Source organism: Crocuta crocuta, unplaced genomic scaffold, assembly GCF_008692635.1.
Source record: "Crocuta crocuta isolate KB4526 unplaced genomic scaffold, BGI_CrCroc_1.0 scaffold59, whole genome shotgun sequence".
NCBI classification, from domain to species: domain Eukaryota; kingdom Metazoa; phylum Chordata; class Mammalia; order Carnivora; family Hyaenidae; genus Crocuta; species Crocuta crocuta.
In genome coordinates this window covers 846,058-865,075 of record NW_027551578.1, presented here as the reverse complement: position 1 = coordinate 865,075, position 19,018 = coordinate 846,058, and the positions used below count along the sequence as shown (strand labels likewise).

Sequence of the window (19,018 nt, the reverse complement as noted above, 5' to 3'; positions counted from 1 at the left end):
AGGTGCTGAAAAGTCCTAGAGATAACTAAGGTTTGTTTCTAGCTCCTGAAGAGCTGAACATTGTAGCCAGGAAATGAGGCAGATAAATCAGTGATGATAGGAGGGTTATGATGTAGTAAGTTCTGCAAAGGGAGAATGCCTCAAGTTCTGTAGGGACGGAGAAGATGGTCGTTTCAACTAGCCTAGAAGGTCAAGGATTGCTTCCCAGAAGGTCTCGTGGTTGTTTGGGGCACCTGAGCGGTTCAGTCAGCTAAGCGTCTGACTCTTGATTTCAGCTCAGGTCATGATGTCACAGTCATGAGATCAAGCCTCGCATCGGGCTCCACACCAGGCATGGAGCCTGCTTAAGATTCTCTCTCTCCCTCTTCCTCTGTCCCTTCCCCACACGTGAGCATGCACACGCACACTCACTGGCTCTCTTAAAAATTAATTAAAAGAAACAAAAGGTCTCATGGTTCCTAGCATAGGGTCAAGGGTTAGTAAATAGAAGGGGTGAGCTAGGTTTCAAAAGAAGCATTAGGAGCTCACCAGAGGGCAGTTGAAGGAGGGTGTCCAAGTTATCAACTGTGAATTACGGAAAGATCGCTTTGGTGGCTGTGTTGATTGGGGAAGGCCCAGAGTAGAACCAGGGAGACCAGTTAGAAGGCTACAGAATGACCCAGTGAGAAGTGAGAGCAACCTGAGTTAAGGACGTGGTAATAGGAATGGAGAGGAGAGGAGAGATTTGAGGACCTCTAGGACTGGGTGACTTACTAACTCAAGTTGGGAGCCTCATGGAGGAGAAAAAGGACTCCCATTCTTCCATGTGCAGCAAATTCTCCTGCTTCAGGCTGTTGCTCTGAGTTTGAGTAGGGCACATCGACTTCTCATCTGTACCCCGTCCCGGTTACATTTTACATTGTGGCCGTCTCAGTCCTGCTTCATTAGATTCCATTCCTACATCTATAGTCAATCTTCTGAAATCTATTAATATTTCATCCAGATTATTAAAGATGGCTCCTGCAGCCCCCAGCCACCTTCCCCAGTGTCTCCTTCCCCCCGCCCCCACAAGGAAAGTGTGAGGGAATGTTGTTTTTAGGAAGCATAAATTCATAGAGTGGAGACTGCGTGCATGTTTACGTACTGAATATTGAGACTGCGGCCTTGCCCACACTCCACTACCCAGAACCCTAGTAGCCAATCACATATCCTTCAAGAAGGTGATTACAGACTCTTCCCTGGTGAATCTGACCTTCCAAGCAGAAGACCTACGAAGACACTGACATTTGGAAATAGCCCATCCAAGTCACGCTGGGTGATAAGCATGCGGAGTTCCCGTCAGCTCTGGAGGGCCTTGCTTTCAGCCATGAAAGAACCTACCATTCTCTCTGTGAAAAGGAGATGTGGAAAGAAACTGTGAGAAGCAACTTGCCTGAAGCAGACAGCTGAGACCAGAAAACTTCAAAAATACCTTCATTGATCCCCTTGAAACAAGAAGAGAATGCTATTTCTAAAAAACAACATTCAGAGAACATCAAGAAATTTGGTAAATTTAAGTACATGGTAGTAAAACTGAAAAATCAGGAGGAAGGTTGAAAGTTGAGGAAGCAGATCAGTTCAGGAGATCTAGCCTTGAATTAGTAGGCTTTCCAGGGCTGCATAGCTGGCTTAGTCGGTACAGCGTGTGACTCTTGATCTCGGGGTTGTTAGTTTGAGACCCGCATTGGGCCTAGTGCTTACTTAAAAGGAGAAAAATAGGAGAAATAATAGGGGCCCCAGAAAGAAAACAGAATCAACAAAACTTCTCAGAACCAAGAGACATGAGGGGGAGCCTGGGTGGCTCAGTCAGTTAAGCGTCCAACTTTGGTTCAGATCATAATCTCACAGTTCAAGCCCCGCATCAGGCTCTCTGCTCTCAGAGTGGAGCCCGCTTCAGATTCTCTGTCCCTCTCCTCTCTCTGCCCCTCCCCCACTTGCTTTCTCTCAAAAATAAATAAACATTTTTTAAAAGGGGGAGGGCTGGGCAGCTCAGTCAGTTGGGCATCCGACTTCAGCTCAGGCCATGGGTTCGAGTTCCGTATCAGGCTCTGTGCTGACATCTCAGAGCCTGGAGCCTGCTTCAGATTCTGTGTCTCCCTCTCTCTCTCTGCCCCTCCTCTACTCAGTCTCTGTCTCTCAAAAAATACATAAAAGTTTAAAAAAAGAACCAAGAGACATGAATTTTAATTGAAAGGACCCACTTAGCGTTTATCACAATGATTGAAAAATAGACCCACACCAAGGCACCTTATTGTAGGATGTCAGAAAATGGGGTCAAAGGGTTTCACATAGGTGTCTTATGAATTTATGTACCTGTCCTCTCTCACTCGCCTTCCTGTGTGCTTTATTTCTTTTCATTCCTCTGCTGTCCTTTGATTTTGAGTGTCAGGAGGGCAAGGAGATACACCTGTGTCATCACCTGGTCATATTTGACCAGAAGCCCCAGCCTACTTTGAAAATGTTTTGAAGTGTCCACTGCTACTGATGGATACTCAACAACCCTCATCCATCCATCCTGCTACATGTCGGATTAATAACTGTGTTTCCCATCCCCATCTCTCGTATCTTAGTCCAATCCGAATCTGGTTGTGCCAACATCGTGTCTGCAGCCCCTTGCCAGGCAGAGCCCCAGCAATATGAAGTACAGTTTGGACGACTACGGAATTTTCTCACTGGTAAGTACTCAGCACTAGAAACTTTCTCTTATCAAGAAAGAATCCTGCAACTTTCCCTCAAAACCTACTATATTCCAGGTATGGTGTACGTGGTAGAGATTCAAAGGCGGTTTCACGCATTCCTCGCATTCAGTATTATAATCTGTTGGAATTCTTAGGAGAGTTAAATCACAGGGTTAAAGTTTGCAAGGACTAGGGCTCCAGATGTTCACTGTTTTATCTGTGGCCGTCAGCAGAGTGACTAGAACTCGTGTTGAAAAAGTGAAAGCTAAATCAGCTGTGTAGACATCCTTCAATGCAGAGACATTGAAATGTACATTGAAATCACTGTTACTAATACAGTACATCTCAGGATGAGCTTTTCCCCTTATTTCCCAAAATGCAAGACTGTCGTTCTCATGAATCAGCAAGATAAAAAATTAGAAGTAGTTTAGACCAGTTTGTGGGTGGTGTAATGACCACTAGAACACAAAATCAGTAAATTCAAGTTCCAGTCGATTCTGTTAACTCCCTGTATGACTTTTTAAATTAATTACTTTAAAAAGTGGACTTGCTTGGCCTCTCTGGGGCTCTGGTTTCCTCATATTAGAAATAGAAAAGGCTATTCAAAGGTATAACCAAGCACTATCATTCATCCAGTCCTAATATGACTGATTACAATTTTAATGTTGGAAAGATTATTGCAGTGAGGGAGACCAAGTTGATTCATTAATCAAAGTTTGTCAAGTACTTTCTGCATACATGATACCTTGAAGTGTAAGAAATACAAAACTCTGTGCCCTCAAAGGATTGAGAGTAATTAGCAGGTAATGGTTAATAGTAAATTGTAGTTAAAACGCTTTGAGGTTGTTTTTCTTTTTTTATTTCAAAAATCCTCAATAATTTTTTATTTAAAAATTTGTAACATTCATTTTTGAGGGGGAGAGAGGTAGAGTGTGAGCAAGGGAGGAGCAGAGAGAGAGGGAGACACAGAATCAGAAGGAGGCTCCAGGCTCTGAGCTGGCAGCACAGAGCCCAACGCGGGGCTCAAACTCACAGACTGTGAGATCATGACCTGAACTGATGTCGGACACTTAACCGACTGAGCCACCCAGATGCCCCTCAATAATATTTTTTAATGATAAAGATGCATATAAGGCAATCAATTAAGGCTCTGAGCTGGCAGCATAGTTTTATCTTACTTAGGGTTGTTCTGATTTTTACCTGACCCTCATAATGGTTTGTATTTTATTTTATTGATTGATTGATCTATTTATTTATTTATTTATTTACTTTAATGGTTTGTATTTTAAAGGAAAGATTCCATATTTCCCAATTCTGTGGTTGGGAAAATGGCCAAAATGTTACAGGAAATAAAAGTTAGGAAATAAAACCTTAGAGAGGGTTATCAACCTCAGAGTTGTTGAGTGATAGAATTTAGAAGTATAGTCTTTTAAATGATTTAAAAAAATGAAAAAATCATGAAACTTAAAGGTTTAGTAAAGAGTTTCTTATGTTTAAACTGAAAAGAAAGAAATTCCATTAAGAGCCTCATATTATATGAATGTTAAATATCTCAGAACAGTGATCAGCTGCTTTCCAGCTCCAGTAAGGATTTTAAAAAGAAAAATTGAATTTATAAGAAAGATTTCATTCACAGGTAAGCAAGAACTTGGAGCTAATTTAATCATCAGCATTGTTTTTGGAGGCTAAAGCAGTTTTTTAGGAATTTTAACTCGGTCTTTAGGAAGTCATTTTACTCTGGTTTTAAAATATGGTTATATTTCTCGCTCCATGATATATTTCTCTCTCTGCTACTGGTGGGGAAGCTGGTTTGGAAAGGAATGCCTAGCTTTTCTCAGCCTTTCTCTTTCATTCATTCAGCTGATATTTATGTTAAGCAGCGATTTTGTAGTAGAGAGCATTGACGTGGGGCCTAATGAGGGAGGCAGAAAAAGCACGAAGCCCCACTGTATCAGTACAGTAGTGATGCCCTCCGTGTACTCACCCCGTGAGATGGCTCTTGCCATAGACATGATATATTTCCATTATGAATGATGCTCATGTGACCATAGTGATGTTATATAGATTTTTGTTTATATTTTTAAATTGCTGAAGCCTAGCTGTGATAGACTCATTGGGATAATTTTATTACAGAACTGGTGTTACTTCCTCCAGGGAGAACGAATACATACACTGATGCGATTTACCCTGTGCAGAGTTTTCTGCTTCAGTTTCTTTCTTTGGGCTCTCGATGTTATTCTTAAGTATTTGCTCAAGCTCCTAACATGGAGTCAATGTTGACTCCTTATATTTGATGATGCTGGGGTTTTTTTTGCTAATATGTGATTTATTCTCATCTCATAAGTTCCTTTGCCCAGAACTTTACATTTCAATAAATTGTAATCTGGGGCGCCTGGGTGGCTTGGTTAAGCGCCCCGACTTTCGCTTAGGTCATGATCTCGCGGTTCGTGGGTTCGAGCCCCGCGTTGGGCTCTGTGCTGACTGCCAGCTCAGAGCCTGGGGCCTGTTTCAGTCTGTGACTCCCTCTCTCTCTGACCCTCCCCTGCTCACGCTGTCTCTCTCTCTCCTAGAAATAAATAAAAATATTAAAAAATAAATAAATAAATAAATAAATTGTAATATATTACCCCTTTCCTTTGTCTTGTTTCAAAACTGAAGAAGCTGTCTGTTATTTTGCCTCTAATTCTGAATACACTGGGCACAGGTTATTTGGAGGGGGTGAATATAGGTTTTGTTGTGTTTTTTTACAGACTGCTTTTCTGAAACATTTTTCCATGCCCTCAGGCCTCTGAAGAGCAGTCAGCCTAGTCAAATGAACAAGTGTTTCCTGAGCATCGAAATAAAGTATGAGATACAATAATTCATCTAAGTAGGAAGCAGTCCTAAGCGAAGAAGTCTAAAAGTAAAAGTTTTTAAATAAAGTTCAAATATAGTGGAAGAACTTTCACATGCCAGTGTGAAATCAGGGTTGAATTTTGTACATGTAGGAATTGCATTCCAGAAGAAAGGAGAGAGTTGGATGGGGTAGTCGAGAAGGCCTTCGTGAGCAGGGGGTAGAATTTAAGTTAGCATCTGGAAGATGGGTTGGATTTCAGTAAACTGTGAGGAGGAGGATTCATGGTCTGGGGAAAGACAAGAGCAAGAGGGTAGAGTTGGCAATTCTTCCTGCAGGAGCGGTGGGGGAACCAGCTTGGGTGAGAATAGGGCTTTCAGATTGGAGAGAAAAGCAGACGCGCTGGAGCCAGGCTGCAGAGAGGCCTGCCCACCGGGCCTGGAAGTGTGAACCTCTTCCTGTATGGTGGAGACAACCGCTGACAGGAACGTTAGTCTAAAAGCAGCTTATGAAAGGGTTTGCAAGTGGGAGGACCGGGAGGACCTGGAGGCCAGCGTGAAGCCCCTGCAGCACTTGAGAAGGGAGGTGAATAAGGACCAGAACTCAGCAGTGTTGTGAAAAAGGGAAACAAGGTCTTGATCTCATGATTGAATTTCCAAGGTAGAATCGCCAAGTCTCAGGATTAAAGGAGGAAGAGCTGAGGATGCCTCGGGCTCTGTGGGCAGAAAGAAGTCAGGTCATGTTGTCTATGTCATTATGTTGGTGGCCTCCCCTGGGATAGCTTGCAGTAGGAAATCCAGGCTAGTATTTAGGAGAAAGCTACAGACTTGTGATAACGAACTCAGCATCAGCTTCATGGAGGTGCAACTTCCAGTTTTCGGAGATGATAAATCTCGAAGATAGTAGAAAACTAAGAGCATCTCAGGCTGGAGCGCCCTGAGTGTGTTTTTCCGCCATAAGTTATCCGGACGCGAGCTTCTGTGAGCTCCCCTACTGCCATGGGCCCTTTTCTTCAGGTGGCACAGTAGGAAGAGCAGAGCCTTTGGAACCACATGGTCCAGGTGTGAATCCGGGGCCAGCCATGCCCCTGAGACACAATGATAGATGTCAGGTGCCTGAGTCGCAGGAGGCAGACACTCCATGTTCACTCCTGAAAGTGAGATGAGCATTTGAGGAACGCGAGGAAGAAGCGGAGCCCAGAAGGGAGGGGGTTAAAAGTCAAGCTGGATAGTGCGATGTTGCAGAATAGAGGGCGGGGTGTCAGGTAGTGGGGTGACAGCCTGCAGACACGGGCAGAACAGGGACCGATTTTTCAGTCGGTTTTCAGTTAACTTTTTGTCCTTTTCACTGCTAATTTCTGCAAATTCCACAAAGACTTCCTCTTCTTTACCACCACCTAAGGGGTAATGAAGTGAATTTCAGTACGTTTTGAAGTAGTGCAGCCCTGTTTCTTAATGACTAGGTTCTTTCTAAACTTATTAAACTAAAATGCCTCTCAGTTTGAAAAGTAAGCCTGAAACTAAGATTTTAAGGAATTGCGAACACATCTTCATCCCAGTAGAATATATCAGAAGCCTAACTGATAAGGGTTGAGTTTTTTTGGTTTGGGTTTTTTCATTAGTGTTTTGGGGAAAATTTTTTCCAGAGTTCTTCTAAAGAATTACAGCCTGTAGGGGCGCCTGGTTGGCTCACTTGGTTAAGTGTCTGACTTCGGCTCAGGTCATGATCTCGCAGTTCGTGGGTTCGAGCCCCATGTTGGGCTCTGTGCTGACAGCTCAGAGCCTGGATCCTATTGCAGATTCTGTGTCTCCCTCTCTCTCTGCCCCTCCCCTGCTCCCACTCTGTCTCTCTCTCTCTCTCTCAAAACTAAAAAAACATGAAAAAAAAAAACCATTTTTTTAAATTACAGCATTTAAAGAAAAAAAATTTCCAGAGCTCTTCTAAAGAATTACAACATTTACAGAAGAAACATTTAAAGAATTAGAGACCAAAATCTGGATGGGCCCTCAATAGAAACAGAACTGTTAGGGTATATATGCGAAGAGATATATTTGAAGGGGTTGGTGCATGCAGTTATGGAGGCTAGCAAGTCCAAAGTCCACAGGACTGGCAGCAGGCTGGATACCCTGGGAAGCACTACAGTTCAAATCCAAAGGCAGTATCCTGACAGAAATCCCTCTTCCGGAGAGCTCAGTCTTTGTTCTTATAAGGCCTTCAACTCATTGGATGAGGCTCACCCACATTATGGAGGGTAATCTGCTTTACTCCAAGTCTACTGACTTAAATGTTAATCTCATCCAAAAAACAAAAAACAAAAACAAAAAAAACCTTTACAGGACCATCCAGAATAATGTTTAAGTATCTGGGCACTGTGACCCAGGCAAGTTGACACGAAATTAACCACCACAAGTCCAAGTGTCAACCTGGCACCCATCCCCGTCTCCTTAAAGCATACTAACCTCCAAATAAACATTATTGACAACGTCATTATTCCACCTAATAATACAGCTCTCCTGAATATAACAAAAATGCACTAATCTCTCCCCCAGAAGAAAAAGCAAAGTCTTTAGGGGATTTACTCTTTTATATCCTGTAACTTAAATACTATGGTATAATGTTAACAATACTTAACTACTGTGGTACAGAATCAGAGTAACTTATGTACATGTTAAGGGAATAAAAGGAAAAAAAACAAAGGTATTTGCTTATAGGTAGATATACACACGTATTTGCAACAAAATAAGGAGGGTTACGTAAATAATTAATCTTTGTTTCTGTAGCTGGTCATATATTTCATAGCTGGTAGGTAACTACTTTCTTCTACCCATTCTGCATTTTCTTTGCCTTCAGCAAACACCTCAGCTGGTCCTGGGTCTTTACCAGATAGGGTGACCCAAGCCTTCATTTCTGGAGAGACTTGGGCCATTACCAGACCTGCCTGGATTAGATTTTTGTAGTTTTCCATTACCCTTAACCATGGGGCAGAATGAGACCACGAGGTACCCTAAGGGAACTCCTGTATTCCAGACATGGTCTACTTTACCTCCACTGTGGAGTAACCGTCCAGTGTCCCCTTGGTAGTCAGGATCAGTCAGCCCAGCCAGCGCTGTGACTCCCTTCTCTGCCTGCTGAATTCATGAGGAGCCCAGAGTGACCTGGTGACAGTTGTAATTTCTAGTTCATTGGAATCATTGTCATTTCAGTTCATTTTCTAAATGTGTTTTTGAGTAGGGATGCCTTTTTTCTAAAATGTACGTATTATGCAATTAATTTGCCTGTGATCAAGTGAAATAGGGTATTAGGCAGAGATACCATGCTGGGACCGTTTATCCTCAAATTAGGGAGGTAAGATTCTGTAATATAATGTTCCCGATTTTGAGCCATGTATGGATTCTTTTTCACAAAGGAAAAAAAATGCTAACAAAAGTACTAAGTGCTGACTTAAAGCATTTTGATATTTATTTATGTGCAAACATTACACGAGACATAGAGGCTTTTATGGCTGCCGTATTTCTGAATGAAACTGAAACTTACTTACAAATAAAGTGCAGGCAAAACCACAAAAGCATTAAAGTTCAAATTAACAGCAAGTGACTATATCAGACGGATTTTGCCAGAACTAACTTGCCGCTCCAGATGGGGTTGGGGACGGTGCTGCTGGCATGACACACACTAGTCTGCACTCAGCTTCCCCGAGGTGCTTGCACCCCTCACAGGTCCTGCCACCCCCATGACCCTTGGCTGAACGGCTGCGGAACCTTTGTGCCTTCACTGCTCACTCTGCCCTCACGTATGGAAGTGTCAGATACTCCTTGGGGCTTTTCTTGTTCGCCTATGGCCATTAAAGCGGAACACTTCTTCAGACATCCTTTGTCATGTAGCTTCATGATGTTCAAGGCTCAAATTAGTAAATGGTTTAGTCTTAATGACATGAAAATGTCTCATTTGTAAATTATCACTGCAAAAGAGAAGGTTTACTTTTTAGCCAACGTAATCAAAATGATTACACTGCCAGATATGGGACAACTATGGATAGAAGTTGTTATTTTAGTGTCAGGGTGTGCCAAGCCTGGGTGGGTAGACACGGGAATGTTCTCACAAAAATAACTACTCTTTGATATCACTCTAGGTGGCAGATGCCAGAAGTAATCACAAAACAAAATTGAGCCCTAAAATCGTGTGTCAGTACTTGCTTAATGGCCATCCAGACAGTTCTGAATATGCTTGTGTTCATTGTTTTTTTAAATTATCATCAGTTAAAAAGTTCCTGTGAAGAACTCACAGTCTCCTAAGAATATATCCAAGGACCCTCAGAAGTCTGTGCTCCCCAGTTCGAGAAACACTAATGTATTGGGGGGAAACTACTGAACCTTGAAAACCTGGGCCCAAGCCCTGAAGTGTCGTGAGAACTTAGGCAAGTCACTTTACGTCTTTGGGCATCAAAGTCCTGATTCGCGACCAACTTCAGACCCAGGTTTGCTGGGCTTCAGAGTCCCTGCTCTTCCTTCTTTCGTCAAAAGGCTTTGACTTTGACTTTCCCTAATTCCATGTTGGGCTTATATTTCAGTCGATAGTCCTGACCAGAAAGTGTTCTGTGATGCTGGGCCCCCAGGAGAGCCCCCTCGTCCCTTGATATTACACTGATGATAAAGCCCTCGTTTTTTTTTCCATTATAGATTCTGATTCCCAGCATAGCCACGAAGTGATGCCTCTCCTCTATCCTCTCTTTGTCTACCTCCATCTCAACCTGGTCCAGAACAGTCCTAAGAGCACAGTGGAAAGTTTTTACAGCCGCTTCCACGGGATGTTTCTGCAGAACGCTAGCCAGAAGGATGTCATTGAGCAGCTGCAGACCACTCAGAGCATCCAGGACATCCTGTCTAACTTCAAGCTTCGAGCATTCCTAGATAACAAGTACGTGGTCCGTCTCCAGGAAGACAGCTACAACTACCTTATCCGCTACCTCCAAAGTGACAACAACACCGCCCTGTGCAAAGTGCTCACCTTGCATATCCACCTTGACGTGCAGCCTGCCAAGAGAACAGATTACCAGCTCTACGCGAGCGGCAGCTCCTCCCGAAGCGAGGGCAATGGCTTAGAGCCTGCCGACATGCCTGCCCCTCTCCTGCAGAACGAGGCAGCCCTTGAGGTCTTGCAGGAGAGCATTAAGCGTGTCAAGGATGGCCCTCCTTCCCTCACTACCATCTGTTTCTATGCCTTCTACAACACGGAGCAGCTGTTGAACACTGCAGAAATCTCCCCAGACAGCAAGCTGCTTGCTGCGGGGTTTGACAACTCCTGTATAAAACTGTGGAGTTTACGATCCAAGAAGTTAAAATCAGAACCCCATCAAGTCGACGTGTCCCGCATCCACTTGGCTTGTGACATTCTGGAGGAGGAGGTATGCATATCATTTTTCTTGCCTACACCTGCCTTACTAATTTGCTTAGAATTCTTACCACACATGACAGATCTTACGGAGAATGGACTTCGTTATTTCCTTCACCGTATAGCTGCAGCCAGACTAATACCCATGTAACCTGTAGCCTTTGAATTCCTGCTCGTGCCTAACCTCGGAAGACGTGAAAACTATTTTTAACAACATTAACTGAACGTTATTAATGATCAATCAGTATTTGTTACTGTCTGAATGTGGATAACATTGCTAAGCCTAATTAAAGACCTTTAGCTAATATTTGAGATTTACAATAAGTGTGTGTGTGTGTGTGTGTGTGTGTGTGTGTGTGGTGGCCAGGGTGTACATTTGTGCAAGTATAAACAATTAGAAGTAGGAGTACTGGGTCAAAGGGTCTGCACTTTAAATTATGATACGTATTGTCATTTTCCAGTCTCATCAACAGTAAATGCAAACACTGGCTTCCCTTCACCCTCACCAACACTGGGTGTTACTGGCCTTTCGGAGGCCGGTGCACGTCCTCTGGCTTCAGGTGCTCCAGGGGGTTCCCAAACCCTATTTTGAAAAGTGCACAGGAAGTATAGTTGACATTTCATTCATCAGTTGGGGTAATGATCTTGTTGAGTTTGTCTGGGGATGGTTACTGAAAAGTGCAGGCTGAATGGCCTGAGTTTCAAGTCCTTGAGAATCACTGCCTTAGAAAACACGTGGGCAAAGGGAGATAGAAATTTCACGGAGTTCATTTTCCCTGAGAGTGGCTTCACAGCAGCTGGCGGCTAGAATATTTTCATCTCCCCACTGAAATTCAGGGAGCTCTGCCTCAAGTTACTTTCAATGGAAAATTCTTTGCATGGGGTTGAAAAATTGAAGAGTTAAAAAAAATTTCAAGTTAATTTCCACAGGTGATAAGGATATCAAGAATATTGGATGCACAAAATCAGCCCCTTTTTTTTCTATTCTTGTTTTCTTAGTCAACGTCCAGTTAGTATGATCTTTGAATTTTTGTTTCTTATGACTGAGATAATTAGAGGAGTTTGTTGTGATGAGTAAAAGGTCTAAATTCCAATACACACACCTTGATTTCTAGAATCTTATAGTACCTTCCAAAATATCTTTTTAAGTTTATTTATTTTGAGAGAGAGAGAGAGCGCGCACGTGCGTGCACATGCGCATGCACAAGTGGGAGGGGGCAGCAAGAGAGGGAGAGAGAGAATCCCAAATAGGCCCTGTAGTGTCAGAGCAGAGCCCTTTGCAGGGCTCAATCCCCAAACCAGGAGATCATGACCTGAGCTGAAACCAGGAGCCAGACACCCAACCAACTGAGCCACCAAGGCACCCCCAAAATATTTTTTACTGCACATGTATTTGAATTTTTGAATTTCTTTTCCTAGGAGACAATTCTAGCCTGTTGAGCATTCTTCACATACAGCTGAAGGATGCTGCCTTCATTGAGTTACAGCTTTCTGGAAATACTAGGAAAGAAATTATTCCTGCTGACCTTATTTAGCTTGATGATATTGTGTTTGGAGATTATTCTAGGCATTACAGATTAATATAAAAGAAGACAGCCAAAAAAAAAAAAAGATAAATACAAAGAAGGAAAGAACATTAGGCTCAAAAAATGTTTTAAGATTCTACCCTGGCTACCACTGAAAATTAGCTCTGTGACCTATTCTGTGAAGATTTCCAAGCTTTGTATACTGTGCATTTGAAGACCCAGAAGTGAAGAATGACATGATGAATGCCACGAAGCAACAGAAATTAAATCTAGCTAGCATCAGGAGAGGTAAGACAGGAAGCAATATGTCACCACAGGCTATGCAGGGAATTATAGCGGCCTGCGCTGGGGGAGTGGCGGCAGGCAGGGACCACAGTGGATGGTTAGACGGAGCTCCATTCCCTGGGTTCAGTGGAGAGGCTAGAGCGAAAGGAAGAGTCGGGGATGATCTCTGTGGCTCAGACTTGACCACCTGGGTGGATGGTGAGATGCGCTATTCAACTCAAAGAGAAAGGGATATCAGAGGAGCACTAGTTTTGTTCAACTATCTTCCTGATTTATTCACCATTATCCACATGGAAAGTACCATAGATTCTGCTACAGTGTAAAGGTACTGCTTTCATTGTGAACAACTTTTTTTTTAACTTTAGAACTAAAGCTGAGATCTTCCCATTGTGTTGCGAGGGGTTTCCTGTTTGGGGTTTCTACCCCCCACCATCCATTTCGTATAGCAGTGTAGGGAAATTTTTGTTGTTGTTATGGTTGCGGGGGTGGGGGGATCTTTTTAGGTTTCTGACAAGAAACATTTTGAGGGAAAAGCAAGATTACACAATCAGTTCTGACAGTTTTTAATGTTTCTTCAATGAGAACTTGGACTCTGTTTTTTCCCTGTAGAATTCACAATTAAAATAGAAACTCTTTTAAAAAGTTTTTTAATGTTTATTTTTGAGAGAGAGAGACAGAGTACAAGTGGAGGAGGGGCAGGGAGGGAGGGGGAGACACAGAATCTGAAGCCGACTCCGGACTCTGAGCTGTCAGCACAGAGCCTGACACGGGGCTTGAACTCACGAACCACAGGATCATGACCTGAAGCGAAGTCAGACACCTAACCAACTGAGCCACCCAGGTGCCCCTAAAATAGAAACTCCTAACACAAAGGTCACAAATTCACATGCCTGTAGAAGCCAAGCAGGCAAAAGTAAATGGTAAAAGTACCTGGAGCAGAGAGCTGGTAGGAAATGCGAAAGCACACAGAAGCGCAATTAAAAAGCCAGTTTGCAACCTCTGCCTTAATCTTTGTGAAGCAGCGGCTGTTGCACAAATTAGTGGATAAAATGTTTTAATAGTTAATAGTAAGCATTTAAAATATTGACCAGACCCAGTAATTCCATTTCTCCATATATACCCAAAAGATTTAAAAAGACATGTCCACGCAAAAACTTGTGCATGAACGTTCATAACCTCATTATTCGTAATTGCCAGAAAATGTGAACAGCCCAAATGTCAATCAGCTGATTAATAGAAAAACAAAATGTGATATATCTGTGTGATGGAATACTATTCAGCCCCAAAAAGTTATAAAGATACATGACCCATGAGACATGCTATACTGTGGACAAACCTTGTAAATAAACATTATGCTAGCCACAAAGGACCACAAACTATAGGATTCCGTTTATAGGAGATATCCAGAATAGGCACATCTGTAGAAACAAAGTAGATTGGTAGGGGCCAGAGGCTAGGAACAGGGAACTAGACAGGGATTGCTAATGGGTAAAAGGGTTCTTTTTTGAGGTGATGAAAATGTTCTGTACTAGGTAAGGGCACACCTCTGTGAGTATACTAAAAGCTATTGAGTTTTACTTTGAAGAAGTGTTTTTAATGCTTATTTATTTTTTGAGAGAGAGAGAGACACAGACAGAACATGAGTGGGGGAAGGGCAAAGAAGAGGGAGACACAGAATCCGAAGCAGGCTCCAGCCTCTGAGCTGTCAGCACAGAGCCCAGCATGGGGCTCGAATCCACAAACCGTAAGATCATGACCTGAGCCCAAGTGGGACACTTAACCAACTGAGCCTCCCAGGTGCCCCGAGCTATACATTTTAAGAGAGTGAATTTTATGGTATGTGAGTTCTTTTTTTTTTTTTAATTTTTTTAAATGTTGATTTATTTTTGAGAGACAGAGAGAGACCGAGCTGAAGTCAGTCACTTAACTGACTGAGCCACTCAGGTGCCCCTATAGTACATGAATTCTCAGTGTTAAAAAATCAAAACAAAAGCTCCTATGAGGCCATAAAATTTTCTCTTTTAAGTCAAATAAAACTGGTTTTACAGCACTGCCCTGTAGCTTCTGATACCTCCAACTTGAAGATACTCTAGATTAACCTTGAAAAGCTGTTAATTGGCATAGTAGTGCCACTCTTCCCACTGGTACCAGCAGCCCCTCCTGTCTGAGACCCTCCATCCTCTAAGTTAGAAATGAGGTCCAGCGTTTACCCTTGTTGATTGGTAGCTATGTATTGTTAACATTTGAGCAACATGGCAAGACGGCAGATACCAGATCAAGGATTTTCTCTGTGTTTCAGTGATGTGTACATGGTCACCCTCATCCCTGCCAGCCTCCCACACACGGTCACCCTCATCCCTGCCAGCCTCCCGCACACGGTCACCCTCATCCCTGCTAGCCTCCCGCACACCGTCACCCTCATCCCTGCCAGCTTCCCGCACACGGTCACCCTCATCCCTACCAGCCTCCCGCCTCCTAGCAGCCCTGCACTACAGCGCCAGTACTCAGTTAATGCACTGTCTAGCGAGCCTTGTCCCAATCCAGCAACCTTTCAGTTTGAAAAGGAAAGAAGTCAGTGTTGTCAATAATACTCAGTTTTGTGATTTGTATATAAAATGGTTGTTTAGGTCTCTGCTGGCCTGTAAGAGTGTAATGTGAGCTTTGTTTGTAATTTTGATTTTTCTAGTAGCCACATTAAAAAAGTAAAAGGAAATAGTCAAATTAATGATGTATTTTATTCAATCCAGTGTGGCTAAAGTATTATCATTTCAACATGTAAGCAATATTAAAAAAATTATTCATGAAATCTGTTATATTCTCCTTTTTTGTCCTAAGTCTTGGAAATCTGGTGTGTTTTACACTTACAGCAACATGTTCAGTTCCACGAGCCGATAGCCGCCTTCTCTTGCTTCCAAGTCTTAACCAACTCGCAAGCCCTCCATATTTAATTTCTTCCAGTTCCATTGGCACCTAATGACGGGAGAACAGCCCAAGGCTCAACCTCAGACCCCAAAGAGTACCCTTGAGCTAGGAAAGCCTGGAGTGTGAGCTGAGCCACGCCGAACCTTCTAGTTCAGGGGCAGACATCCATAAGAAGTCTGAGGTTTTTAGGGCCCCCACGATGTAAAGCAGGGTTTAGCAAACCATGACACAGGGGTAAAAAACACATTATTTAAAGATCTTTTTATACTTACTTTTCTTATTTTTAAATTTCTTATGCATGTTTTATAATGGACATGATAGGATCTATTATTACACAAACACACTTTACAAATTAAAAATTCCTATCTGGGATCCATGCCCATTTACTGTAGGTTCAGTCAGTCGTAGCGAGTTTGGAGTTTTGTCCTGTTAGCACGAAAAGAAGGAGAGGGAGAAACTGGGGCCGGGCATGCGTGAATCAGATGCTTATTCAGAGTTTCAGCTTGACTCTGCTGAGGCCTTTGTGGGACTGGGTTGAGCCACAGAAGAAAACGTGGCCGGGTTATTTTAAGCTGTGGTCCTGGCATCGAGCTGATCGTGATAGCCAGCAAGAATGCTCCGGTTTCCCCATCTCTTGGTCCATAGAGTCACCCAGGCACTTTTCCATGCGCTCGGGACAATCTTCAAGACCCCTGGAAGTGCCAGCTTGACCCTGGCACACCCTGCTCGTTCCATCTCTGAGCACACTATTTAGGGACCCCACCAAGGAGGCGAAGACCCACTTCCTTTAACTTCCTGCTCCAAAAGAAGACCACTTAAGCCTCAGAGATGGTAACGTGCCCTGCAAACCACCATTAACTTTCAAAGGGTCTCTGTGTAATTCATCCGGGGTCGTTTTTTGCTCCCACAATTTTTATATAAACTTTCTGGTGTCCGGCAGTGAGTCATTCTTGAAATGTTGAAGTGTTGTTGTAACCTCTTTTGAAAGGAAAATTACTAATATTCTTGGTAACCCTCGGTAGAATGTTAAGCTCCTGAATGCTTATGTATTTTTAATGTCGAGTGTCTGGAATAGCTATTTTGAATATTCATGGACATCAGTGTTTATTTTCTCTTACCTTTTCCTCAAATATGTACACATTGAAGGCATTTGTCTTATTTTGAATCTAATAGTTTTCAAATAAAAATGAGAAAGATGCCCTTTTCCTGTACCAGAACCTGAGAATCATAGACATATTTATTTCTAAGCCAGAAAAACCAATTGGTCCAAAAATCTTCTTACTCCTCATTCACCTGCTGTTTAATTAAAACCCATGCTAATTTGTGAATTCCTGGACAGAGAGCTGTAGTGTTAAGGAGCTTATCTATAAGAGAATGATGGGAAAATGGATTTTGAACAGAGATAGTATCCTTGTGGGGAAGAGAGTGAGGAAGGGGACTTTCTCCCTCAGTACCATGAGTGGCATGGTCTTAGAAAAGAAAACAGAAGTCGCCACACATAGGAATTTATTTTCAAGAATGCCATGAGTCACTTGGCTTTGTTTAAAGCTATTCTAAACCCATGACTTGTTTGGGAAAATGTTTGAGACCCTCCAGAAAGTCACAGTTTAAAACTTCATCTTGGGACACCTGAGTGGCTCAGTTGGTTGAACATCTGACTCTTGATTTCAGCTCAGGTCATGATCCCAGGGTTGTGGGATCCAGCCCTGAGTTGGGCTCCATGCTCAGCTCAGCATGGATTCTCTCTCTCAAAAAACAAAACAAAACAAAACAGAACAAAAAAACCTTTATTTCTTTTTGGACACCAGAAGTTTATGCCTGGTCACAAGGTGTGAGTGTCATTTACTGACAACTGTACCTTTCTGTGTTACTATTCTGATATGTCCAGGCTTTACTGTGGCTAAGCTCCTACAGTGGCTTTGTATTAACTTCGAAGCAAGACCACATCTGCCTTCATCATTGACCCCAGTCATGGGAATAATAGATGTGCCAGGAATTTTCCTAGTGGAGTAGAAACAGGGAGCAATGTGGCTTATAAAGCAGCTAAAACTGACAATTGAAGACATGCCCACAGAATTAAAGAATCTAAGAACGTAATGTAAATTCAGAAGTAAATCTTTCCAAATGACGCCTGTCAGAATTAACAGTGGAAGTTACCCTTGGCTGTCTTTTGATCAGCTTTGGAACTCTCTTATTCTCAGCCTAACAGTATGGTCCACAGTGTTATTATAATATCCTTGCACCTGTATACTTTTAATTTGATAGAATCTTAGCTGCAAGATGAACTTAAGGAGGACAGTTTGTAAGTTGTAGGAGACTTTTTATTCCATTATGCAGTTACAAGATGTTTTCCTGGGCTCACCCTTAAGTGAAGGCCACTGTCCCTGAGCAGAGGCTCTTTCCCAAGTAGTGTCTTATTTTTCCTTTCTGTTTTTGCTGGACTGTTTGGTGTTCATGGCAGACCGCTAAATGTTTTTTTCTTGTGTGTCTCTTTGCCACCCCCACCGCCACCGCTCCCAGGATGACGAGGACGATAACGCGGGCACGGAGATGAAGATCCTTCGGGGACACTGTGGACCAGTGTACAGCACGAGGTTCCTCGCAGACAGCTCAGGGTTGCTCTCTTGTTCTGAAGATATGTCCATTCGGTACTGGGATCTCGGGAGTTTCACCAACACTGTGTTATACCAAGGACATGCCTACCCCGTGTGGGACCTGGACATTAGCCCGTATAGCCTGTACTTTGCCAGCGGGTCCCACGATCGCACTGCGAGGCTGTGGTCATTTGATCGGACGTACCCGCTGAGAATATATGCCGGACACCTGGCAGATGTGGACTGTGTCAAGTTCCACCCTAATTCTAACTACTTAGCCACGGGCTCAACCGACAAGACTGTCCGGCTGTGGAGCGCTCAGCAGGGGAACTCAGTGAGGCTCTTCACTGGCCACCGCGGCCCCGTGCTCTCGCTCGCCTTTTCCCCCAATGGTAAGTACTTGGCATCGGCTGGCGAGGACCAGCGGCTGAAACTGTGGGACTTGGCCTCCGGGACCCTTTATAAAGAACTGAGGGGCCATACGGACAACATCACCAGCCTCACCTTCAGTCCGGACAGCAGTCTGATCGCCTCTGCATCCATGGACAACTCCGTGCGCGTCTGGGACATTAGGAACACTTACTGCAGTGCGCCTGCCGACGGCTCCTCTGGCGAACTCGTGGGCGTGTACACCGGGCAGATGAGCAATGTACTGAGTGTGCAGTTCATGGCCTGCAACCTTCTTCTAGTGACTGGAATCACACAAGAAAATCAGGAACATTAATTGTTTTTTTGTTGGGGTTTTTTTTTTTTTTTTAATCTTTGTGGTAAGGG

General features: G+C 43.3%; 1 protein-coding gene across 1 annotated transcript in view; it reads left to right on the top strand.

Moving 5' to 3' along the window:
* The window catches only part of TAF5L (TATA-box binding protein associated factor 5 like), a 29,774-nt gene extending 10,770 nt beyond the window's left edge, over positions 1 to 19,004 (top strand). The window contains exons 3-5 of the mRNA XM_077751653.1: positions 2,589 to 2,693; positions 10,206 to 10,930; positions 18,171 to 19,004. Coding sequence (XP_077607779.1) covers positions 2,589 to 2,693; positions 10,206 to 10,930; positions 18,171 to 18,968 — 1,628 coding nt within the window. The 3' untranslated portion in view covers positions 18,969 to 19,004. The remainder of the gene's footprint in view (positions 1 to 2,588; positions 2,694 to 10,205; positions 10,931 to 18,170) is intronic.
* Positions 19,005 to 19,018: the final 14 nt, after the last annotated feature.